We start from the raw sequence: 26,403 nt of genomic DNA, 5'->3' as shown, positions 1-26,403 counted from the left end.
AGTGAGGAGGACACCAATAGGAATACTGTTTCTCCCAGTTAAATGTACTGTCACCACACTTTTCTACACAGCAGAGCAGGTGAAAGTTAAATAATAAAAACCAAAGCTACAGTATTTGGGCAACAAACATTTATTCATGTTATATGTAGTTTGATGGATTGAGGTCACTTGGCTACTTTGGAAGATTTTATTTTCTTTATGTCAGAACTACGAAGAATTAGAGTTCCATTTTTAAATTTCCCAACCTGTCCTGTAGGCAGTATGCTGTGCTTTGTCTTCTTTTTGGATTTTCTGGTCCTAAAAAGAAATAAAGCTAAACATTGTGAGAGGGTTAAACAAAAAATCCCTAACTATTTTTAGCTTTTGTTAAGGATGCTTTATGAAGGGTACATTTTAAGCCAAACACAACAATGGAGCTGGAATTACCTGTTGAGAAAACAAAATCGATTGCTAGGGAAAAAACCAATGTCTTCAATTTTGTGCTGAAGAGTTCATTCTGCTTTGAAATGCAGGGCTTCTCAGGAAAAACACAACAACTTCAGATCAGGATTCAAAGACCTAGGCAACTAGTTCTTTGACTTGGGGATTTGGTGCTTTTCTGACTGCAGATTTCTAGGCCACAGGGCAAGCACTTGTCAAACAGAGGGGACTGTCAAAAGCAGGTTGTGAAATGGCATAGCACCTGATATTCAAAGAAAAAGTCCCAAATCCCATGGAGCACATCTAAAGTAGCTTTTAGGACCCATGTCTGACTACAGTTATTTCATTAGGAAGCCTGAAACCAAATTAAATTTCTTATTATCAGTGTAATTAGTTGTGAAAAATATTGGCTCACCCGTCTTCATGCCCCCTTTTCCTCCTCCGCTTGAGAGAATCAGATTTATTTTCCTGTTAATGAAGAACAATAAGAATACTTTGATGAGCAGCCTCTTGATTCAACCAAGTCATGGCTCCAAATGCAACTAGCGATAGATACTAGGTGCATTACAGAGTTGTTCTCTAGCCAGATGGACATGCTGTGACTTCATTAGTAAACTATTACACTGCAGATTTGTCAGTGTCCATTCTGCTGGGTGCCTTGTGAAAACCTGAAATTTTTGTCCAAGAAACAGCTGAATATGGAAAACGCTTCATACAAACCATTACAGTTTCTTCCTTCTTCATTGCTTTATTTTTCTTTATTTTCTCTTGAAGAGTTTTGTAGTTCACATATTCTTTTTTGGGAGCCTGCAAAAGTAATAATAGATTCAGCATCCTCCTCTAGAAGAGAAGGCGTCTTGACTTATTTAAATATTAAAAAATTAGGACTTCTGCTTATTTACTGCAGGAATACCATTAAGAATAGCCTTTTCTGGATTGATGCAGCTGTGACTTTGGGGGTGTGTGCACATGTGTATTAATTTGGTTCACAGTCTTCAAACCACTCTGACTTATTTCACTGAAGTCAATAGAACTCCTATGACAAAAGTGAGCTATTTTATCAGAAACTAGTATTTTTAAGCCCGTTATGATAACGGGCGCTAGCTTTCTATCCCGTCTTTTCTGTCTCTCTCTCTCTCTTTCTGTCTCTTCCCCCCCCCCCTTGTCCCCTCTCTCTTTTTGTTTTGTTGTTGTCTCTGTTTTTGTTCTTCCTTATTTTGCTTTTACTTTTTTTGGAGGGAGGGTGGATGAATAACGGCCAAAATGGCCCATGAGAAGGTGGCCGCCCCCGCCTATCGCCCTCCCGCGCACCCAGCTGCCGGAGCCCACCTTACCCGCTCCAGCCCAAAGGAGAAGAGAGGAACTCGGAAACAGAGCTATTCTCTGTGTTAAGCTGCTGCCCATACTGTCGCAATGGACGCAATAGGTGTCCTTTGCATCCATAGCGGCAGTTTGAGCAGTGACTTAGCACAGAGAGGAGCTCTGCTCGTGAGCTCCTCTCTTTTCCCTCGGGCTGGAGCGGGTAAGGTGGTCTTCGACAGCTGGGAGGGCGATAGGCGGGGGCGGCGACCTTCTCATGGGCCATTTTGGCCCTTAATCTTTTTTGGGGGGGGAGCGGGGAAGGTGATTTTGGGCAGCTGGGAGGGCGGGTGAGCAGGCGGCGGCGGCTGTGAGCGGGCGGGGGCCTCGTTGACGGCTTTGTCGCCACCTCGCCCAGCTTCATTTTGGGCAGCTGGGAGGGTGGGTGAGCAGGCGGGGGCGACGGCTGTGAGCAGGCGGGGGCCTCGTTGGCGGCTTCGCCGCCACCTTGCCCAGTTTCCCTGTCCCCCGTCTCGGTCTTCCCCCGCCGCCATTGCCCTCGCCTTTTTCAGGGCGGCCGCTTCTGGTTGTCTCGGCCTCCTCTCGCCGTGCCGCAGCTCATGGCCGAGGCGGCGGCTCTGCCGCCGCCTCGGCCACTTTCCCCCGCCGCCACACACCGGCTAATGGCCGCCCGTGGCTGTGGGACACTGGTGTCTGAGGTCCTGTGTCCCTTGGGCTCTTCTGGGCCTGCGCTTTGCGCAGGCCCAGAACAGCCCAGGGAGGCAGGGACGCAGATCCCCAACATTCCAAGGCCACGGCCACTCACTTAGCCTTTTATTATATAGGATATGAAGAATACAAACCATTTCTTGTTTAAAAATGAATGTCCTGCTGATATTGCAGGTTCAACAGAATTGGAGACTGAATAGTACTGAGCCCTGGAATCGGTTTTCAGCACCTTGAATATGTGAAGTGAGAATCAGGAGTGCCCCAGAGCACATGCAGAGTGTCTTTCCTTCACCGCTGAAGAATTCCAAGTAATGCTAATAAGGAGAAGCTTCCAGACAGGTTTGACCCATGGAGCTCAAGGGCAGCAGACCTATGTTTTCTAGCAGAAAAGAAGTGGGTGCTGAACCCTTCTTCCATCTGCCACTCCCTCCCACTACAGCCCCTTCCCCAGTAGGGTCTGAGACTGAAAGTTAGCCCAACTGGGGGAAGGGGGATGGAAACAGGCAAAGAAAGCGTTCAATACTCACATCAGCTGAGAGGCCCCACCCCCCACCCCGGCCTGGGCTCTTTTGCGGCTTGATCTCTGTTCAAAGTCACAGGTATGCTGCTGTCAGGTCTATTTCCACCCAAAGTCACAATGTGGGGAGGGAAGGGGAAAGATGCCTCCTTTTGTTCCTGTTTAGGTCACTTCTCAACAGAAAGGTGGGGAGGATACCTTGGCTCCCAGCATGATTGCTCGTTCTTGTTCCAAAACCCGCTGTTCTTTCTTCTCAAACCCAGTAATTCCAAAGCGGTGCACTTCCAAACGGGCCTAATGCAGTGGGGGGGGGGGCGAGAATTAATCGGTCTTTAAACATTTGCAAACATCTGCTTAGCAGGATGAAACTATGTTTTCAAGAAACATTTGAATAACAATATGCAGTGTTAAAAATGCAAAGTGAAATTATAATAGGGCACTCACTAGTAACTATTCACTCGAAACACTGAAAATATCACTCCATCTGTATGAGCATCTCTGTCTTTGAGGTTTGAAGGAGCACTTCCAACCCATCCCTCCAGAATCGCCTGCTTTCATATATAACTGGAACTATGTGGAAAGAAGAAACGTCTTGCTAGCTGTTTATCCCCCATATGTGCATTTAAACAGCGCCAGGGCACTCATGGGAGAAACAGGTGAGATATTCATTTGTATACCTAGCAACAACTAAATTGCCTCTGCAGATGATGCTTTCAGTCTAAGGTTGTTGAGTAAAACCAGGTAATGTGGTTCCACCTACTTTTAAGCAGAAAGTCCCAGCCAGATTACACAAAACAACCACAGTGCAGAGGTCCCCAGATATTGTTGGATGGCAGCTCCCAGCTTCCTCAGTCCCAATGATCAAGGAGTTAGACAGAGGTTCCCAACCTGTGGTACTCCAGAAGTTGCTGAACTACTGTTCCCATAATTCCCAGCTACAATTTATTATGGCTGGGGATGATGGGAGCTGTAGTTCAGCAACATTTGGAATACCACAGGTTGGGAACCCCTGAGTTAGACCAACAAGGAGAATCACACAGCTGTAAAAAGATACAGAAGCACAAACAGAAATAGCACAGATTGGTGTCCCAACACTCCTGAGCTAGAGTTTACTGCAACGTGCAGCTTTGTGGGGCAGGCTTATGAATGTCCAATATAATTCCCCATAATAAAGATACCATTGAAACATGTTAAGCGCACCAGCCTTTGCAACTGCTGAGGAGGATGACCATGCTGTAGCTTCAGCTGAAGTGTCAGAATTACTATCTCCTATGAGAGGAGGTCGCTAAGTGTCGACACCGCACTTAAACAATCAATCAATCAATCAATCAATCAGAGGACTCTAGAAGGAAACAAAATTGCCAGGAGATACACGAGGTCCCCACTTACCATCCCCAGGTGGTGTTTTGTGTTAATAGAACAAGGTGTTCAAGCATCAACCCACTGTCTTCACCAACATAAATAATAGAGTCACAGAATGTTAGAGCTGGGAGGGACCTTGGAGATTTTCTAGCTGAGCCCCCTACTCAGAGCAGGAAATTGCTACAGCATTCCTAATAGATGATCTTTCTTTGAAATCCTCCAGAAAAGGAGAGCCTACTACTGCAAGAGGCAGATGGTTCTGCTGCCACACAGCTCTTACAGTTAGGAAATTCTTCTCAATGTCTCACCAAAATGTTCTTCCTTGCCATTTCAACCCACTGGTACTAGTCCTGCCCACAGGAGCAACAGAGAACAAGTCAGCTCCTTTCTTCATGTAATGGCCCTTTGGTTACTGGAAGACAGCAATCGAATATTTCCTTTGTTTTTTCCAAGCTAGGGATGTGCACGAAGTGTTTCGTACACATCCAGGGGCGGAGAGTGGGTGCTTTAAAAGCAGCCTGCAGCACTGCAGCCACGCATGGGGCATTTAATCCTGACCATGCTGGGGTGGAGAGGGCCAGGTAAGACCAGCCTTCCTCCTGTTAAAGCACCCCCTAGCCCCCACTGAAATGATTCAGCAGGAGTAGCTCAAAGCATTTCAGCATCTCAAAACAGAGGCGCTGAAACGGTTCATGCACATCCCTGCTCCAGGCTAAACACACCCAGCTCCTTTAATCATTTTTCATAAGACTTGGTTTCCAGGCCCCTCAATGCTTTGTGTTCGATTCTCAACAGTTGAAGGGGGGGCGGAGCAAAACCTTTCTGTACGGGCTGCATTCAAATATGAACCAAAACCATAGTTTATCATTAGGTTTGAACCAACATCATCTCACAAAATATGGTTTGTGAGGGGGTTGCCCTAGTAGGATATCAAACTATGGCCTGGATTTGGGTCACAAGTCACTATTCCTATGTTGGTTTACTGCCACATCTAATTTCACAGGCCACAATGAAGGTCCATTACTCCTCCTCAAGAACTTGCTGCACGATGGAGACAGGAGTGAGCTAATGAAGCTGAATGCGGAGCAGATGGAAGACAGAAGGAGACACACAGCTCTACAACATAGTTCACTTGCTGTGCTTGGAAGCTCAAACCCTAGTATGGTTTTAAACGACGGTTAATATAAAGTGGTCTGCTGGAGAAGGAAAGTACCTCAGTGGCAGAGCACACGTTTTGAATGCTGTAACTCTCAGAATCTGTCTCCAGGTAGGCCTGGGAAAGTCCTCTTTCTGAAACTCTGGAGAGTCGCTGCCAGTCAGAGGAGCCAATACTGAACTAGATGGACCAAGGACCTGAATCAGTACAAGGCAGCTTCCTATATTCCTGTGTCTCAATTCCTTAGAGAACTTGTCCCCAGATATTTTATCATCCAACAACTAAGTGGCCCCGAGCCACCCTTTTGTTTTGTTCTCTCTGTCCCAGGCGTGGTGTAGTGGTTAGAGTGCTGGACTAGGACCGGAGAGACCCGAGTTCAAATCCCCATTCAGCCATGAGACTAGCTGGGTGACTCTGGGCCAGTCACTTCTAGGGGTGTGCAAGGTTCGGAGTCCCCCCCCGGTCTGGAGGGGGGGGGACTGTGACTTTAAGCGGGGGGGTGGTAGTACTTACCCACCCCCGCCGCGCTTCCCCCTCCGGCGCTGTTCCTTGTTAAAATCTTCTTGGGGCGACAGAGCTCCGCTCTGCCGCCCCTGCCCCCGTCGTCGCTTGCAAGGCTTTTAGAAAGACGAGCGCTAGTGGCACGCACGCGCTCTGCGCAGCGCGCGCGCTCGTCTCTGACGCTGTGGCGCGCGCGCCGCAGCGTCAGAGACGAGCGCGCACGCTGCGCGCCACTAGCGCTCGTCTTTCTAAAAGCCTTGCAAGCGACGACGGGGGCAGGGGCGGCAGAGCGGAGCTCTGTCGCCCCAAGAAGATTTTAACAAGGAACAGCGCCGGAGGGGGAAGCGCGGCGGGGGTGGGTAAGTACTACCACCCCCCCGCTTAAAGTCACAGTCCCCCCCCCCCGGACCGGGGGGGGACTCCGAACCTCCAGACCGGTCCAGCGGTCTGGCCAATGAGGCCAGACCAAAACCGTGCACACTGCTAGTCACTTCTCTCTCAGCCTAACCTACTTCACAGGGTTGTTGTGAGGAGAAACTCAAGTATGTAGTACATTGCTCTCGGCTCCTTGGAGGAAGAGCAGGATATAAATGTTAAATAAATAAATAAATAAATAAATAAAGAAAGAAAGAAAAGAAAGAAAGAAAGAAAGAACGTGTGAGTGCTATTAAGCAAATCACCTGCCTTTTTGTGGGGCGGGTGGTGGGGGAGAGCATATCTTACAGGTTCTTCTTTAGGACTCATATTCTGTGCATCCCATCTCTGCAAATTTGCACATTCCACACTAAGGCCTTGAAAGTCTGCAAAAGAACTGTCGGATTAATCTGGATAGCTTGAACAAACATGATACCTTTGGGACACAATTCTCACATACATCTGACCTAGGTTTCATTTTGGGAGGCTCAAACAATTTCTTCTTAACTTGGGGATCATCATTATGAAAGTCTAACAAACCAGGACCTACATACACAATTAACAAAATACTGCACCTCTTGAAGATTTGCAGAGTAATTATTTAGGGACAGAGTCATTATTAGATATTAAATTCTGGGGAGTTTCATCTGCATGTCTTTTAGAGTTGCTGATAACTTGCCTCTATTTAAACATCATCATCATCATCATCATTATTATTTTAGATTTATATCCCGCTCTTCCTCCAAGGAGCCCAGAGCGGTGTACTACATACTTGAGTTTCTCTTTCACAACAACCCTGTGAAGTAGGTTAGGCTGAGAGAGAAGTGACTGGCCCAGAGTCACCCAGCTAGTTTTATGGCTGAATGGGGATTTGAACTCGGGTCTTCCCGGTTCTAGTCTAGCACTCTAACCACTACACCACGCTGGCTCTCATAGAACATAAAAACACGACTTACTTTTTCCAGGTTAAATTGGTCATCCACAAGCTTTTCTTGAACAGTTGTCTTTGCCTATATATATATATATTTGAAAACACACAAAAACAAAAAGACAAGAATATTTTGTTTCATTCCAAACTAATTCCACACCATAGCCCAGTTCAGATTATGTGAATGAGCCCTGGAGAGTCATAGGCATGTCCACTTCTCTCCTCCTCCTTCATGCCTTAAAGTTGGCGATTCAAAGCTTCTTTGCATTTCAAACCAACCACAGCTCTGTCTGTTGTCTGAACTCAGGTAACTGTGGCTGGTTTCAGCTATGAATTGTTCACAAATCAGCATCTGATTGTAACCAGAATTTGGTTTGTTCTGGCAAACCACTATCATAGTTAAAATAAACCACAGTTCCCTGAGTTTGGATGATGTATGGAACTGTGATTAGTTTAGAAACAAAAGTGAGAATGTAAAGGAGAAGAAAGGAAAGTGGGAGCTCATGGCTCTCTAGGGATTATTCATGTACCAGGAAAATGTTACATCTGAACCATAACAATAAGTCCAGACAAGTTACTTCAGTGTTACAGCCTATGCTTCAACCAATTTTTTTAAATTACTACATTTCAGAATGAAGAGGACAACAAAAGCTTTCATTAAAATGGTACCTGACCATTTCTTAATGTCTTAATGCAGGCATCCCCAAACTGTGGCCCTCCAGATGTTGCTGAACTACAACTTCCAGCATACATTATTTAAATCAGCATAATGGCCTACATTCAGACTAGTGTTGTGCCAGCCTAATGCTGTTGCATAAGAACAAGGACACTGCATAATTGTGTTTCTAAAAGAAAGGAACCTGTAGCTCAGGCTAGGTCTTGTGCTAGCAAACAGGGCCGTCCATAGGGGGGTGCAGGGAATGGGGTGAATCAGCATGTGCGGGGCCTCTTTAACATTTCATATCATTACAGAATCATATCGATTGATGACAGACAGTGTAAATAGTGTGAGTGAGGTTTCTGGACATGTCCAACCAGCTTGGACATAAAATGCATTTCTAAATAAAGAAAAATAAAAAGCACAACACATGCTTCACAGTTCTCAGACCTTTGGGCTGCAAATCAACTTGAGCATAGTGCATTCATAAATAAACAAACAAACTATATATTTGTTCTAGTAGTTTTTTGTAATTTTTTGCCATGAAACAAGCCACTGATAGGACTTTTTGGATGTGTTTTTTTAAAAAACAACAACAATTTGTCCAATCCACTTCAATTTAAAGATACATATACCTCCCACCCTGCCCTACATCTCTGCTCAATACCAAAGCCCTATGGCAAGCCAATCCCTAAATGTTCAAAGATGGGGAGAGATAACCACAAAAAGGAAATCACCTCCATTACTAAGGCTGGGCTGGGCAGAGGGTCTGCAGAGAGCTCTGGTGCTGGACACTCTCTGCCTGCCTGCCTGCTTGCTTCTTTCCTGAGCTTCAGGCTTCAGGGAGGCCTCTCTGGAAGCCTCGCCCACCCACCGAACAGCTGAGAGGTGGTGAAAGGAGGAGCTCAAGAAGTTTGCCTGGGAGACTTTCAAGCTGCACACAGACACAAAAGATGGGCTCCGGCTGAGTGCATTGCACAATCTTGTATGTGTCCTGGAAAAGGTCTTCCATTAGTGGATGTGCAATATCACAGAGCACCACAACTTTGTACAGCTCCACAAACCTCTTTGGTGTGCACAACTCATTACCCCAGTGCAACACTAGTCTACATGTCAGCCATTAAATCTAAAATGAGATGGAAAGGAAAGGTTGTGCCGTTGAGTTGGTGTCGATTCCTGGCGACCACAGACCCATGCAGTTTTCTTGGTAGAATACAGGAGGGGCTTACCATTGCCATCTCCCATGAAGTATGAGATGGTGCCTTTCAGCACCTTCCTATATCGCTGCTGCCCAATATATGAATTTTCCATATTCTGGGAAACACACCAGTAGGGATTCAAACCAACAGCCTTCTGCTCTCTAGGCAGATTACTTCCCCACTGCGCCATTAGGTCTACACATGGATTAATTTCTTATATAAAGCTTTATGGACTTGCATGCTTCTGGCAAGATAAATTTTCCAAATACATAGTTTTACATAAGAAAAACCAAACATTCTAGAACTTTTGCTTATAGAATATATGGACTTTGGGAATGACATTCTTTGTTAAACAAAACACATAAAGTGCTTAATTCTCTCACTGAAATCCATTACAGGTAAATATGCTTTACTTTGACAGGATCGTGCCCTTTAAGATCTACAACTTTGGAAAGTAAATTACACTTACAAAAAGTTGAATTTGGCATGCTGAAAAGTGAACAAACCAGAACGTGTAAAATACATCTCCATCTCTTGTATTTTTACTACCAACTTCTTAATCGTGTATGAAAGATGAAGACGTTAACAGAAACTAAATGGCTTATCATTCATTATGTGTGGGGTGTTTGCGGCACTGGTACCAGGCATGCAACTGGAATATGCTTGATTCATGTGCCAATAGTTATATATTAACCATTTCCCTGTAGTATCAGGCTCGAAGTTTGACCCTATGCCCATCCTTATCAAAAATAATTAGTGTCTTGGAGGACATGCCTAAGGTTTCCACATTTGTCGGAGAAAATTCCTGGACACAATTCTCAAATGTTGGGGGGAGTACAAATGTTAAAACTCTACTTTTTTGACCAGAGTTGGTCAACAGTGGAGCTCGATGGCTGTTTCGCACATTTCCCTATATAGCATTCTTTACACAGAAGAGGGTTAGGAGCTCATATGGTTTTGAGAGCAGGAGTTGAGGGTGGAGTTTCTGCAGAGCTTCATCTTTCATGTTGTAACAATGAAAGACAGTTGTGTTTTAAGGCCTGTTGCTCCTTGCATTTCTTCTTACAACTCCATACAGGTTATTGGATCTACTTATACAGAGGAGATAGCAGGCGTGGGAATTCCTGGAAAATTTCTGATGATATGGCTCAGGATACACAGCTCACAGTTACAGACATGACAAAAACATGAAGCCTGGTTTGAACATGTTAGAATGTCAATGACTGAATGTATGAGTAGTTACTAAACTGGTACAACTGAGGGGAAGAAGGGAAGCTGGGGAGGGGGAACCAGAACAAGCGGGTAATATCACAATATTCATAACTGTGTACAAAGTCGTTTCCTTCAGCTTCTCTACTCCAATTCTATTCTATCCTTTTCAAGGCTACTTGAAATGGTTACATAATGTGAGTCAATATTGCATGTCCTAAGAATTTGACCACAGAATGTGCCTGTACAATGCAGGATGATAATATGTAGAAGTATATCCATTTGCTTCCTGCTTAATTATTGAGTTAAGCAATGCTGATATTTGGCAATCGGGCAGCAGTCATGTCATACTGTTGGGAGTGCTCCTTGCTACTGATGCACACTTTGACAGTGTCACTGCTTTCCTCGCCCCAGATAGATTGCCACGGGTCTCCGAGGTCCTCCCCGTGGTGCCCCCTCGTCAAACTCCAAGGCTGATGTCTTCTACAATGGAAGAGGAAATTCACACAAGCCCCTCCTTCGCATCCAATAAAAATGATGTGCAGAGCCATGCAGTAGCCCCCCTACCTCCAGCATACACTCATCAAGAGGCCCAGTTGCTTAGCCCCACCCAGGGCCCTGAAACAGTGAAAGTGTGCACCGCCTTGCAGGGTCTGTGTACTGGTGTACCTTTGGACAGTGACCCTCATCTTGAGAACAATTGTGAGTTGAGCACCCAAGGCAGCTTACCTGAGCCAGTGAGCACTCAGGACGTCCCTGTTGAACTCCCAGGACTGGAACCAAGATAGATGGCTTCTGTGATGGAAATATTGGTCCATCCGAGTGCCACATCAGTGCCCCCCAGGTCAGAAGTACGGGTGCTAGCAGGTGCCTCCCTCCCCATCTTGGCAAGAGCCCCAGTCTCCCAACTTGTCTGCTGGTTATTTCCTGAATCCTGTACGGAGTTCTCCTGCCCAGGATTCAACTCCCACCTCAACCCTATGACATCTCACAGACCAGTATAAGATCAAGAACCTGCCGTGGAATGTGGCTGGGTGGTTCTGTTTCAGAGACACAGACACCACCAACTTCCTCTCCCAATTAGATATGATCTTGGTGCAGGAAACCTGGACAGTGGATGACCTTACGCTTAATGGCTACCACTCATACACAGTGGGGGCAATTCCTGGGGCAATCCGAGGGAGACTTAAAGGTGGCCTGGGGATATTAGTCTCCACTACCCTGCGTGCAACAATGTCACCCCTCACTTCGCTTAAACAATATGCTATGGCTATTCTAATTCACCTTGGTCCCAGCTCACTATTGATAATCAATATGTACCTCCCGCCACAGTGATGAAAATCCAAAATCAGCTCTGTACGGGTTGAACTCGAATACTATACAGATGACCTTTTTCTGGCCAACCCTGACGCACTGGTGGTGTTGCGGGGCGACTTCAATGCCAGGTTGTGGCCTGATGACTACACCCTATTTTCCCGACATCAGCTTCCTCCCCGCTGCTTGGAGACCCAGCACCTCCCCCTCTCCCACCTCTCAAAGGACCAGAGATCAAATTACATAGGTCTCTGCCTAGCAAAATTGACTGCCAGGCTCAACCTCCATATATTAAATGGCTAATTCACAGATAACCATCCAGGGCAATTTATTTATTTACTTGGCTCCAAAACATGTGCTACTGACTATATCGCTGTCTCCGGAAACCTGCTTCACTTTGCAGAGAACTTTATAGTAATATCTCATCTTGACAGTGACCATATACCAGACTGCCTTCAGTTACTGCCTCTCACCCAGCAGACCCACTTGGAGGCCTGCTACTCACACAAACACTATTTTACCTGCAGGCCGAGCCAGGTGTCGTGCCAAATGGTCCCCCCAGTTAGAACAATTAAGGAGCTGCTTGCTGCGGAACCTTTTCAGAGCTACCAGTTATACCTAACTTCAACGGATCACACTTATGCCCCCCTGGCAACCTACAAAAACCTTGTGCATCTAATCTGTAAGGCTGATCACCGCCCCCCCCGCCCCCCGCTCAAAGCTGCCCGTGTGTCCATCCAAACTGTGGTTGGACAAGGATTCTGTTGATGCAAGGAAAGTTCTTATTTCCATCTACCATATCCACAAAACCGGTACAGGAAGCAACTCGTGCCCCACTGGCAACCTACAACCTACTATATCACTGTTTCCAGAAACCTGCTTCCCTTTGCAGAGAACTTTATGGTAATACCTCACCTTGACAGTGACCATATCCCAATCTGCCTCCAATTACTGTCCCTCACCCAGCAGACCCACTTGGGGGCCTGCTACATACACACAATTTTACCTGCAGGCCGAGCCAGGTGTCATGCCAAACAGTCCCCCCAGTTAGAACAATTAAGGAGCTAATTGCTGCAGAACCTTTTCATAGCTACCAGTTAACCCTAACATCAATGGATCACACTTGTGCCCCCTGGCAACCTACAAAACCCCAGTGCATCTAATCTATAGGGCTGAACCCCTCTCAAAGCTGCCTGTGTATCCATCCAAACTGTGGTTGGACAAGGATTCTGTTGATGCAAGGAAAACTCTTATTTCCATCTACCATATCCACAAAACCAGTACAGGAACCAACTCCACAATAGTCTTCCCACACCACCTGTACCTCAAGAGACAATATAAACACCTACGGTTCATCTGCAGTTGCCACCAGCTTGTCTGGTGGCTACTCAGGGACGGGCCTTCTCCATTGCTGCCCCGAGGGTTTGGAACACATTTCCTGCAGAAATAAGAGCCTCCCCAACTCTTACAACTTTTAAAAGGGCAGTCAAGACACATTCGTTCACCCAGGTTTTTAATTAGATATGTTTTAACTGTGTTTTTAATAGTTTTAACTGTTTAATTTTAATTGCTGAAATGTTTTAATCTTTATTGGCTGTTTTTATCGTTTTGTAAACCGCCCAGAGAACTTGCTTTTTGGGCGGTATAGCAATGTATTAAATAAATAAATAAATAAATAAATACTGGCACGCAAGAAAAGAGAAGGGCCATTATTATTATTATTATTAATTATTAAAACTTTTATACCTCCCTTCCAAAAGGCTCAGGGCAGTTTACATTAAAACACCATTAAAATCAGTTAATAATTTTAACTGCAAGCTCTATGCTAGACATCTACACAGGAAACTTAGTGACTGGCTAGACCAAGCAAATTTTCTTGCAGAGGAGCAAGCTGGCTTTAGGGAGGGTAGATCCACAACTGACCAATGCCTGGTGCTCCATTCTTCATGCAGATACTACCCTCAAGGTAAGGTATAACCCACAAGGGCACCTTACAAACCCTGTCCTGACACAGAAGGGAGTCAAACAGGGCTGCAGCCTGGCCCTGCTCCTATTCAACTTTTACATCAATGACACGGTGAGCCACCCACACCCAGCTGGCGGAAGGGTGGGCACCCGGCTGAAAATAAGTGCCACCAGGTGCGGCGGGTAGAGAGAACAGCTGAGGCAAACTAGAGGAGCAGATACTCTGCGCCCAGCCCAGCTAGTTTATTTTTATTTCTCTATGTAAATCGCTTTCAGAACTTTTGTTGAAAAGCAGTATATAAATATTTGTCATATTTGTATATACATATTTGTCGTATTTGTATATATGAGATATTTGAAACAATGATCTTGAATACTGCATCTTATAAATCAATGGCAGATTGCTTTGAAGGCAGTGAAACATGCCTCTTTGGATCTTAAAATGAGGCTTATACAGCAGAACTTTTATTCCGTGTTTATTGGACACGTCAGAGAATGTTTAACAAGGGACGGTTACAGACTTCTAGATGTTGTAGGTGTAATTTGTATGAGGGTGCACTTACACATATGGTTTGGCCCTGTCCAGTTATTGTGCCATATTGTCTTGAAATGCATAAGGTTGTTAACATGCCGTTACAGCAATAATTGCCTGTCAAGGGCATTCATGTTTTGTTGGGGTATATCCCCAGCATATGGAATGTAGCATTACATCAAGAATTGTGGATTCTTCATTCGGGGGCGGGGGGTTGTCTCCAAAATCCCCTGCTAACTGGGCAGAGGCAGTGGTGATTATCTTTATTTAGCAGAGGAAGAGGAACTGGCCCTATCCACCACCAGCTGAGTAACTCTCCAGTGACTGTTGCTGGTGTCTCTTATATTTTTATTTCAGATTTAGATGGAAAGATAAAGAAGTTAATTTTCAGCTATTTCGTCAAATTTTAATGAATTCTTTATGCTCTGAAAACAAGAGACATATATATCCTTAGAAGAAGGTGTCCTTTTATCTTTCTTTTCCCCTAGTAGGTTGTATTTTATTGTGTTAAAGTTATGTTTAAGGGATCTTCTTCCCCCTCACCCCCTTTTCTTTTCCAGTTATACAATTGCTATCCTTGATTATATGTACTGCTGTAATCTTATTGAAATAAAAATAAAATTATCCATATGTTTTCCTATTTTACCATTTTCCACAGCTGATATTATCCCTGAAATTTCAGCATATACTTTTAAATAGCAAAAGTTTAGCCATGCTTTGTATTAAATATGGACCTTACTGGTACAGATGTTTGTTATCCAAAAGCATCTTTCTTTTCATTCCAGCCCTGTTAATTATCAAGGAGTTTCAGTTTAGCTATTAAATAGCAAACACTTTTGGATGGTCAAGATTAGCCCAAAGTCACACATTAAAAGGGCATACATGCAAATCGTATTGATACTAGGGTGAACCTGACTAACGCCATCTTGGACATGTGTTAGCAATGTTTATCATGAAGAACAATGAGGCATGTATTAGCTTAAGCTTCTCAGTCTCATCTCCTGATACCTTAACGATTAGCAACATAGTAGACAAAGAATATGCCTTCCAGTCTGGGAATATTGCCCCGGCTGGAATGTACCCTGATAAGGGCTGATGTGGCTCTTTGTAGTTGATGTCGATCTTCTATGCACAAAGACCTTACTGCAGGGGCATAACTACTATTAGGCAAGGGGAGGCGGCTGCCTGGGGGCCCCCACGCCTCAAGGGACCCCCCAGAGGCAAGTAACATGACTATATATTGTGAAGTGTGTGTGTGTATCAGTGAGGGGCCCATTTTGAAATTTTGTCTCTGGGCCCACTCCAGCCTTGTTACACTCCTGCCTTACTGTGATTCTATTTTTGCTTACTCTGATGATGTATGCATGGACTACCTGTCTGGGTTGTTGTGCTGAAATGTTGCAAGTTATACTCCCATGTATAAAGGAGTGGAACGGACTCCATGAGGGGGTCCTGCTTTGGAACTGTTGGTTTCACAGGATCACTGCTTGCTTGTTCTGCAGAACAATAAATCTCTTGGAAATAGTCTCTGCCTAGTTGGTTTATTCTGGCACACTCACAACCAGGTAAATACCTGTTGCTGGTATCAATATCACCAAGGAACTATGAGTCCAATAATCCTGCTCTGTGTGGTCTTCAGATTGTTATATGGGGTTCTATACTGCTGAATTAAGCCAGAGTCATCAGATAATTGCAGAGAAAAAGGCAGGAAAAATTACTCTAATAGAGTGTATTATTCTCCATCACAAGTTAAGTAACTAAACAAAAACCAACAAAACCAACCTGTAGGTTTATGCTGCTTTTATTGATCTGCTTGCAGTATCTGATGTGATGGGCTTTGGAGTAAATTATTATCTCTATTTTTTTTAGCTCTGTGTTTGATTATGGCAATGTATACAGATACTATTCCAGAGTCAGGACTGGGATGATCAATGCCTTTTTACAGACTTTTTAATAGAGGAAAAGGGTCAGGATACACAATAAATTCAGTATCATTAAGGGCCAGTATAAGTGATAAATTCACTGCCCACACAATTAAGAAGGGGATACACCAAGAGCATGACTGTCATGAAATCATCTATGTACATCTTGACGCCCTTCTGGCACATCCCTTTATCATGCACATGGGCGTGACAGGGATGGGATAAATTTGCATTTGTTCTCCAAACTGCCCCTCTACACATGCTCCAAATACTAGTTTAAACTAGAGGCGTGATTTGGATGGACAATGCCAACATGCATTATAGAGATAAATCCTATCTTCCACAGGGTGATTTGTAATTGTTCCCCTAAGTCCCTGGGATACCTCAGCACACCCCAAGTTAGCAGACTCTAGCAATTGGGAGCCTAAGGCACACTGCCTTTTCCTTGTGCCAGAAGCCTGGCTGACTAGGCCTCCTCCCTGAAACAAAAGGCCTTTGCCTCCTTCCATCCCAAAGAAGGACATCAGCAACCTTGGTATCCTCAGTCTTCAGCTCTGCAGTACAGCCTAGGATAGGTATATTATTCTGACTATCCCTTTCTCTTTGTCTATCATCCCTCTCTTCCCTGCCCCTCTGTGCTAGGATCTTCTCAAAGTTTGCATTCGCTAGAATTCAGTATTATTTTTAAGGACCAGCATCCTGTAGTTGGGATCTCTGTCTTGGTTCTCCGAGAGATGGACAACTATTGCTTTTGTCTTGTAAATTCTGTTCTTTAATAAACCTTGTCTTTGTTTTTCAAGAAACCAGTCTTGACTCCCTAAGTTCCTTCTGAGTACCCTAACTCTAAAGTCACTTTTACCCACATCCAGGTTTCTGTCTACCTTATAAAACAAAAGAGAAATAATGCATACTGGGGTCTCTTAAATCAAGCAAACATCAATCACTAAGATCTCCACCATAAAACAACCATTCAGTAAAGAGCATGCAACAATTTTATGATCAAAGATATTCTCAACATAAGATAAAACAAAGATAACAATAGAAAATCACATAGATGAAACTAATCATATGGCACTGAAAAAAAGGTAAAGTCTATTGTGCGGAGAGTGATATAGTCCGTTATTAACAAATCCACAATGGCGATCCAGTGACCTCCATTTTGATGTAGCTACTTGTATCTTGTTAGAATGTTATAGTAGTTTGGTACTCCTAGAGATAACAGAGGTATCTGTACACTGTATTGGACTTTGGAGCATTCGGACAAGTGTTGTCACTCTTCCAAGACTGTTTTTTCACTTGACAAATTTTAACATCGAAATGGAGGTTGCCGTGTCACCACTGTGGGTTTGTGGACTTGTTTAAAATGGACTATAACACTCTCCACACAATGAATGGACTTTACAATTTCTTCAATGCCATATGATTAGTTTCATCTATGTGATTTTCTATTGTTATCTTTGTTTTATCTTAGGTTGAGAATACAATTATAAAATTATACTGGACCAAGTTGTTGCATGCTCTTTACTGTATGGTTTGTGCATATTATGGTGGGGATCTTATGGCTTCTTGTTCACCTTATAAAACAACACGGCAGTGTGCACGTTTGCATCTAATTTGTGTTAATTTGCCCACTTAAGCCAAAGGATAGTCGTGAAGCATGATAACAATCACACATCTGAGCAAATGTGGTAACACATATGTGTTGTGAACGTTCTTGCTCAGTTGTTATACTGAACCAAAATACAGGCATGGAGTTATTTATATGCTAGAGAGAAGTTACAAAATCAGATTCTTACAGCTTTGCTTACTCTGCCCGATGAACACGCCAGCTAAAATGAGGACGACCATGGTAGGCTTGCCGTTACTGAAAGCCAGGGCACAGAAGAGGTCAATGTTGTTTTTGTGGCAATTGCAGATTCTTCCTGAAAACTATTAATTCTCTCTCTCTCCATATGTATGTGTGTATGATTGATCTAAACAATGTAAGAGGTTGATTCTATTGGCCAACATGCTATGAGACCCTCAGGGACATATTTATGGAAGCTAAAGAGTACTTCTGGAAGAAAGAGAGAGCAGTGAAAATCTCCCCACTATCCACCTGGAATGTGCTTGGCTATGGAGCAAACCTTTGGCTGAGGTCCGTAGCACCCTCTTCGTGAAGCTGTGGCTCTTCCTTCACCCTCTCAATGCTGCAGAACACATGGGCCATTAATTTCATAGATAGTGAAGATGCGTTAAAAAACTGGACATAGATAAATGTAGTTAGGTAAGATGCTAGTTTATATCCAGTAAAAATCCAAAATATTCATTTTTCAGAAAGGCACCATCAATATAAAACTACCAATTGAGTGCAAAAGTATCTGTTGGCATTTACCTAGTTGGAGACCTTTTGCCAAATTACAATTCCAGCCTACCATCAACATTGTTAGATATGAAATATGAGACTATATGAGAGAGAGAGAAAGCCCCTCTGTGCCTGTGATTATAATGAAATTGAAGATCTAGTGCATTATCTTTACTCCCCACCACATAAAAATCAAAGATCTCTCTAATGTAAAGAGGATTCATTATCAATTCCAAATCTTCTGGATATATATATTTTAAAAATGCAATAAAACAAATTATGAGTTCTGCTGGGAAGCTTATATGAGTTCTGCTGTCATTTCTTCTTATGTTCTGTAATACCAGTCTCCCAAAGGCTCAATTCTGTCAAAATCCCAAAATATGTACAGTCCTTAAACAACCCTTAAATACAGCTCAGAATTACAGTATTAAGGACTGCTCATGCTGGAGGACACCCAGTTCAATTTAGCTACAAACCTAAGCCCATTTACTAGAGAGCAGCAGTGCAATCCTATGCTTGTTTACTCAGAAGTCTGTCCCATTGTGTTCAATGGGGTTTATTCCCACGTATGTGTGCATAGGCTTTACTGTAAACATAATTAAGACTGCCCTATACTGCCCTATACTGTAGTTCAACTATTGTATAATAGGCATATAAACAGGTGGAATTGAAGGAAGAATTGCTCTAGGTGACCTGACAGGGACGGTTTTGTCAATGGAAATAGCTGGTTCTTTTCTCTCTGTCTCTCCAGTCACCAACATGCCAGCAACTCTTTTGGCCATCACTAAAAAAGTGTTAGCTACTGGATTGTTTGCTCCTGTACTTATTTGATGTTCCTTGGACCACCTTACCTTGGAGTCACCGTTGTCAGCTATTTCAGCTTTAGGATTCTTCTTTCTCTTTCGACTGTGGAATGTCACAACAGAGATTGCAGCCCCTTGCCGAGAAGGTGGAGGTGAGACACCATCAGGAGTATGAGATTCTGAGACAGGCCTTTTCTGAGTAGCACACTCATGAGCCAGTTCATTTTTCAGGTTTTCAAAGAAGCTGGAGGCATTTTTCCTCTTGCCCGAGGCTACCGTGTCAGATTCAAGATTCATGTCTCTGTCTTCCAATAGATTACTGCCGGTCTTTCCTCCCAACTTCCCTTGTGAATTCTTCTTTTTGCCTTTTCTCTTTTTGTTTGCATCCAGTACTGATTCACCTGTGTTTAAAGGAAACATTTGTTAATCTCTTTTTTAAAACTAAAAGAACATGGAAGGGATTTGGATACCATATATTTTGTATTTACAGACAATTATTATTATTATTATTATTATTATTATTTTATATCCCGCTCTTCCTCCAAGAGCCCAGAGCAGTGTAATACATACTTAAGTTTCTCCTGACAACAACCCTGTGAAGTAGGTTAGACTGAGAGAGAAGTGACTGGCCCAGAATCACCCAGCTAGTATCATGGCTGAATGGGGATTTGAACTCGGGTCTCCCCTAGTCCAGCACTCTAACCACTACATCTCCAGGGCATTTTAGCGGTTGAATTGTTTAATTGGTTTTATTTTGTTTTTATAGTTCTGATTTTAACTGTTGCTTGTTTTAATTGTTTTTATCTTGTTGTAAACCACCCTGAGCCATTTTGGAAGGGCAGTATATAAATCGAACAAATAAATAAAATAAAATAAAATAATAAATAAACCATACAGGAAGGATGGGTGGATGGGCAGATAGGCAGAATGAGCATTCTATGGGAAAGCGCTGGGAAGGACTACATTTTCCAGTGCTCCCCATGGGCCTTCCTGCAATCCTTCCAAGACTCCAGTGAGGCTTCTCAGCACTCTATTTTCCTTTATTAAGGAATAAATCCCTGGTGCTGTGCACGGGACCACACTACACAGAGGTAATTGGCAGAAATGGCTGCCTCCATGCGGGGCCAGGAGTAATGAGCACATGATTAGGTTTTCGCCTTTCAAAACCAAATCTTTGCAGTGGCCTAAAAATTCTATCCACTGGAATACAAAGAATCCTGCAGCTAATTCCACACACCCAAAGGGACTTGGGTTATTTTTCACCACCACCCCAGCTTCAAACAGCCATGCAAGCTTCTCTCGAAACTGAGATTCTCAAAGCAATATGACATAGGTTTCGCCACCTCCTCGCAACAAACAAACAAATCAAACTCTCAAATATTCCATGGGGCATGCCAAAAGAAATTTTTGTATTCCAGCCACTGCAAGTACTTTGCTATCAACTTCAGTTATGTTTTCTAATATTAGCAAAACAAAAAACCAGCCTTGGGATTTTTTGTTTCAATTTTTGGGGGGTGGGGTGGGGAGAAGATCTAATTTAAGCGACAACTCTTAAAATCACCCTCACACTGACTTTAGCATAGCAGCTACTTTAGAATAGGTGGTTTAAGAGTCCAGTTTTAAAAGCCTTTTGGATCTGTTTTCACTATTGTTTCTATATATAACAAAAATATAGGGTAAAGAAAATCTAGATTGCAAAATCCCTTGTAGAGTTAGAGTTTATATTTATATTTAAACTTAGAGATGCATATATAGAAATGCATCTCTAACTTTAAAAATAAAAACTACAAGGGATTTTGCAATCTAGAGTTTCTTTACCCTATGAATGTGTGTATGTGTATGCGCGTGTGTGCGTGCGGATGTGTGTGCGTGTGTGTGTATATATATATAAAAAACGCGTAACCACCTTAAGTGGCACAGCAGGGAAATGCTTGACTAACAAGCAGAAGGTTGCCGGTTCAAATCTCCGCTGGTACCTATATCGGGTTGTAGCGATATAGGAAGATGCTGAAAGGCATCATCTCATATTGTGTGGGAGGAGGCAATGGAAACCCCCTCCTGTATTCTACCAAAGACAACCACACGGCTCTGTGGTTGCCAGGAGTTGACATTGACTCGACAGCATACCTTTACTTTATGCATAAAGGTAGAGTGTGCCATCGAGTCGGTGTTTCCCACTGTCTGGGAACCATACCAGTGGGGATTCAAACCAGCAGCCTCTGGCTTGCTAATCAAGTCATTTCCCCACTGTGCCATTCAATGTATACAACAAATATTTATATACCACTTTTCAACAAAAGTTTCCAAAGCAGTTTACATAGAGAAATAAATAAAATAAATAAGATAGCTCCCTGTCCCCAAAGGGCTCACAATCTAAAAAGAAACACAAGATAGACCCCAGCAAGTCACTGGAGGTACTGTGCTGGGGGTGGAGGGCCAGTTACTCTCTCCCTCTAAATAAAGAAAATCACCACGTTAAGAAGGTGCCTCTTTGCCCAGTTAGCACAGCATTTTCCTTCAGGGAAATGAATTTGTGGAGCCCAATCTAAACCACATTTACTCAAAAGTAACTTCTATTGAATTTAATAGAACTTACTACTCCCTTGTAAGTGTGCTCGGAATTGCAGCCTCAGATTGCAGGCCTCCAGGCAGGCCTCTGAGTCGCATCCACGCAGACTAATTAAATCAATGAGACAAGTTATTTATTAGTCCCATTCATTTCAACGGGATTTATTCATGACTAAGTTAGTCTGGAGCCTGCCCAATAATAATATAACACATAATATAAAACAATTGTCGCAGGGCATGCTGCACAATAGATCCCCAGACCTCCCAAAAGCTAGTGTGAACAACAAATCCTAGCCGATCATTACATCGAGATCGCACTTCAGTGGTTACACCAGAGACTGCTTTCCCTGTAGCAATTTTGTAACGCCTGAAGCACTGTGGACAAACTCCCTGCACGGTGCAGAGAGAGGCTGGCATCCGGGAGAAACTTGCAAAAGCTCCGAGGCAAGTAAGTCTGGAGAAAATTACGGAACACAAACTCCTTGCCTAAAGAGCTACGCGGCATTTTACGCACCAAAGTCATACAAGGAACTTAGGACAGTATCCAGCAGGCAGCTTGCGGAAGCGAGATCTTCTTCTTTCTTCTCCAGCTCCTGTTCAGCTGCCCGGCTTCCTGCTGCCATGCTAAAAATGCTTATGCGGCCCCGTTCAATTAACTCTCCAAAGGGAGCAGAACGACATGTGACTGCACAAAATGCAATTTGGCCTCACGCGACCACCGTCTCTACCAAGATGGCGGCACCCATGGGCTACTTCCGCCCTTCCCCCACGGCTGATATCTCCCCCCCTCTTCCTTGGGCTTGGCTTGAGGAGCCGCCAGGAAGGGAGGCGAGGAGACAGGGCGGCAGCGGCAGGAGGAGACGGCGGCAGCGGGTTAATGGACGCCACTGAGGGAGCCGATTAGGAAGGAGTGAACTCAGCCAGCAACGGCCGCCGGCAGGAGAAGCTGGCGATGACGGCAACAGTCGCGGGGTCCGGCAGAGCCCAGCGAGGGACCCCCATGTACTCGGTAGGTACCTCCTGCCCACCAGGGGCAGGGTCGGCAGCACCTCGGACGACGGCGGTGCTGCGTCGTGATTGGCAAGCGCGGTTGCGCTTACCGAATGGTCGCGGAGGAAACCGACCCCACGGAGCTGGCGGCGGGCCTCCCTTTCCCTTTGGGATTGCAGGCTGCGTGTGTGTATATATATATATTTCTTCTTGCATGTGAGTAGAAGATCGGCGTTCCAGCTGCCTGACAGGTAGCAGATCAGTAGGTGCATCCGCTTTCGGCATGGAGATGCTGGGAGGGGAAGCTGCTGCACCTATTGCATTGCTGCCTGTTCAGCAGCTGCTGCTAAACGCACACAGAGCCGTTCTTGATAAACAAGTGGCAAATCGACGTCGTGGCGCTGACATGCCAGACATGCTTTTTGGGCTATTGCAGTACAAGTCTACTCGAGCTCAGTGTATGAGTTCTGGAACGCCGGTGCTGTGAAAGACTTCCATTTGGAAAGCGGGACGGCAGCTTCCGTGTGTTCTAATGTTTTATGACAAAAATGCAGTAGACTCCCTAGCCTGGGAATAAGTATTAGCATTTTGAGATATTGATGACGTTAAAGCCGCGCTCTTAAGCACACCTATTGGGGAAGAAGCCCCGTTGAACTTCTATTCTCCACCAACGGCACAAACTATCTGAATTCTTTTGATCTGTTGAAGAACATGGACAATACTGGCCAGTATTTTCCATTTTCTTCCCATGTTGTCCTAAACCAATTTTTACCACAGGCATAGCTGATTAACAGTTGTACATTTCCCACTCAGTATAGTTAAATTTGAGCTTATGTGTGCTCTAGTTAGAGAACTGCAAATACTTGACTTAACAAGATCTCAAAAATGTTGCTTTGAAATATGTGGAAGTGTATGTGTACTTCTGTTATGATTGGTAGCTATCCTTATATGCTAGTAGTAATATCCTACTATCTGCAACTCAGAAATACTTAAAAATAGGAAAGGCTTGGTGAGAGTAATATTATCTGTGTGCATATAAGAATACTCAGCAACCAAGAAAACTTTCAAGTTCTACCCATTCATTACATATCTTTAGGACTTTGAAAATTTCAGTTTTTGAGACTTACAGTAATAATCTTCCATTGTGCTGTCAAGAGAAATTCTCACAAGAATAAAAGCTGCAGCAGTTATAATTTATAACCTGTGGTATTTGTCCTTCCAGAATGAGGAAGCTTAAAGCCTAAAGCTTAAATTGTAGCAACCTGACAGTCATTGAAATAACATCCTCACCCACTAGGAGTGTGTGCTGAACAGTTTTCCACAGTTCGGTTCAAATCAAACTGGACCACAGGTTTGCGAACCAGTTCAACTGAACTGGCCCCTAGTCTGGTTGTTGAACCAGTTCACCCATAGGGAATAATGGGGAATTCAAACCACCCTATTACTTCAATGCATAGTGTCTACTACCCTTACTACCCAACCTGCAAAGTAATCGGACAATTTTAAATGATTTATTTTATCTGGGTCAGTAGGTCAATGGCCTGTAATGACCTAGAGATAAAAATAAAAATACATTAAAAATCACCTGATTGCTCGATTGTTCTGTGGGTTGGTGGTAGGCAGCACCCATCATGCCCTAACACCCAACACGCTTTGGTATCCATAGGTGCTACCCATGGGGATTAATGGGGCAGTTTGAATTCCCCGTTATTCCCTATGGGTGAAACAGTACACTGCGACACCAGCATAAGACAGTACAGAAAAGGCTAATATCCCAACACAGAACATCCAGCACGGTGCAAAACACAGTCCAGAAAAGGAGGCAGCCAGCTCATCACTGCATCTGACCCAGAATCTGCAAGCCACAGTGCTAGGTGCCCGCTACATCATTGGCACATGTTGCTTTCACACACTGATACACAATTATTACTCCAGTCCATTGCAACAGCACCCTTTGCAAGCAGGAAGAGAACTGGTCTTGTGGTAGCGAGCATGAATGGTCCCTTTTGCTAAGCAGAGTCTGACCTGGTTTGCATTTGGATGGGAGACTACATATGAGTGCTGTAAGATGATGAGGCCACTCTGGGAAGAGCACCTGCATGCTTATAGGCAGAATGTCCCAAGTTCCCTCCCTGGCATCTTTAGATAGGGCTGAGAGAGACTCCTGCCTGTAACCTTGGAGAAGCCACTGTCAGTCTGTGTAGACAATACTGAGCTAGATGGATCAATGGTCTGACTCAGTAGAAGGCAGCTTTCTATGTTCCTAACTTGGAACAATCTTTTCAGAGCCAGATTTGACTAAGTGCACGTGACCTGACCTTGCAATGCAGAAGAATGCATGATGCAGACCACCAGAGGGCAACTTCCACTTCAGCCACATTCTAAGAATAATAGTGCACCTTGCAATGCCAATGCAGAATCTGATTGCAGAGCAGAGCCACCAGAGAGTGAAGCACAAGTCCGGACATGGAGCTCACAGCAGTGACCACAAAAAAATCAAACACACACACACACCTCTGCCACTGTCCATCTCTCACCATGACATCTCACAAACAAACTAAGCCTGAAGCCACCACAACTCCAGGAATGTACAGGCAGGCACCCAAGTTCTGCCTTTCTCCATCTGAGATCCAGCATAAGATGAGAAAGCATAAGCAAGCATCACAGCAGCAGTAGTTCAGCAAGCATATGATAAACAGTGCTGAGAGAGAAAATTACATATTTTCTTCTCTTCATTTCTGGATAATGAGTTGGCCTCAGAATGTTGGCCGAGCCCTGGCCCAACAACTCCAGGGATGAGGTTTTGAGGTAGGTGCCTGAACTCCTCTCCCTGATCATCCGCCTGCCCTTTTCGCTCCGGTGGAAGTAGGTGCTATCTTGAGGCACTTCTCCATAAAAGCAGCCATGGCAGCAGCAGGCCTCTAGGAGGGAGGCCTCGATGTTCCTTGGCCTTTGCCTCTTTAAGGCACGTTGGCGACTTCCAGTCATATCCGGAAGATGAGGGCAGCGGGGCAGCAGGGAGGTACGCTGCCGCCCCAATGGGCTTTGAAAAACATGGATGCTGGTGGGGGGAAAGTGGCGGGGGGGGGGTAAGTGCACCCTCCCTCGCTCTTAAAGGTAGACCCCCGCTGCCTTTGAGCCTTTCCGCCATGGTTCTGTGCACATCCCTAGTTCTTTATTGCCTCCTGCAGTTCTTTTGTGCAGAACTGCTCTTATCCAAAACAAACTAAGAAGACCTGGTGCTAAGCCCCCCGCTCCGCTTATCAACATTTACCTTCTGTGCTTGGATTCAACAACATGGAACTGAGACTCCTGAGGACTGCACAGTGTGGGTGGCAATTACTTACACTGAAGTATCCTTATGCTGAGTCACTTCATTGGTCCACTTAGTCCAAATGCTGTCTTCTCTTGTCTGGTAGTAGCACTCCAAGGTTTCAAGCAGGGGACTTCTTCCAGCAATGGTACCTGCTATCCTTTAACTGGAAATGCCAGGATTTGAAACTGAGGAACCTTCAAAGTGTGCCCTATCACTGAGCTATGGCCTCTTTTCAAAGTTTGAGCAATCTGTAAGTC

The 26,403-nt window shown here is 44.3% G+C and overlaps 2 protein-coding genes across 10 annotated transcripts in view; one reads left to right on the top strand and one right to left on the bottom strand.

Moving 5' to 3' along the window:
* Positions 1 to 114: 114 nt before the first annotated feature.
* C1H1orf131 (chromosome 1 C1orf131 homolog) lies at positions 115 to 22,605 on the bottom strand. 3 transcript variants are annotated; one of them, XM_053298008.1, is made up of 8 exons: positions 22,355 to 22,605; positions 19,321 to 19,673; positions 7,355 to 7,408; positions 5,541 to 5,663; positions 3,164 to 3,259; positions 1,141 to 1,227; positions 836 to 888; positions 115 to 297 (listed from the first exon to the last, which is right to left on the bottom strand). In XM_053298008.1, the coding sequence occupies exons 1-8, from the start codon at positions 22,461 to 22,463 to the stop codon at positions 165 to 167; spliced, it is 1,008 nt and encodes a 335-aa protein (XP_053153983.1). In that variant the 5' UTR covers positions 22,464 to 22,605; the 3' UTR covers positions 115 to 164. The 3 variants fall into 3 exon arrangements, with proteins under 3 accessions (XP_053153983.1, XP_053153999.1, XP_053153989.1); XM_053298024.1 differs by lacking the exon at positions 22,355 to 22,605 and adding an exon at positions 21,869 to 22,124; XM_053298014.1 differs by lacking the exon at positions 5,541 to 5,663.
* A 36-nt stretch (positions 22,606 to 22,641) lies between these two features.
* The window catches only part of GNPAT (glyceronephosphate O-acyltransferase), a 37,491-nt gene continuing 33,729 nt past the window's right edge, over positions 22,642 to 26,403 (top strand). For 2 of the 7 annotated variants that reach the window (XM_053297955.1, XM_053297944.1), the window contains exon 1: positions 22,643 to 22,849. In XM_053297955.1, the coding sequence (XP_053153930.1) occupies positions 22,793 to 22,849 (57 nt within the window). In that variant the 5' untranslated portion in view covers positions 22,643 to 22,792. Of the gene's footprint in view, positions 22,850 to 22,912; positions 23,047 to 26,403 lie in introns of those variants that run through there. The other 5 variants (XM_053297994.1, XM_053297973.1, XM_053297967.1 and 2 more) reach the window with 5 other exon arrangements.

Source organism: Hemicordylus capensis, chromosome 1 (genome assembly GCF_027244095.1).
Source record: "Hemicordylus capensis ecotype Gifberg chromosome 1, rHemCap1.1.pri, whole genome shotgun sequence".
Classification (NCBI taxonomy): Eukaryota; Metazoa; Chordata; class Lepidosauria; order Squamata; family Cordylidae; genus Hemicordylus; species Hemicordylus capensis.
This window is presented reverse-complemented; position numbering and strand designations above follow the sequence as displayed.

Bases quoted from the DNA above. Each gene is read 5' to 3' on its own strand.
- C1H1orf131 (XM_053298008.1), bottom strand. From the start codon at position 22,463: ATGGCAGCAGGAAGCCGGGCAGCTGAACAGGAGCTGGAGAAGAAAGAA. The intron at 19,674-22,354 runs GTGCGTAAAATG...CTTTAAACACAG, and splicing joins AAGTTCCTTGTATGACTTTG to GTGAATCAGTACTGGATGCA. The intron at 5,664-7,354 runs GTAAGTCGTGTT...TGGTCCATCTAG, and splicing joins ACCAATTTAACCTGGAAAAA to TTCAGTATTGGCTCCTCTGA.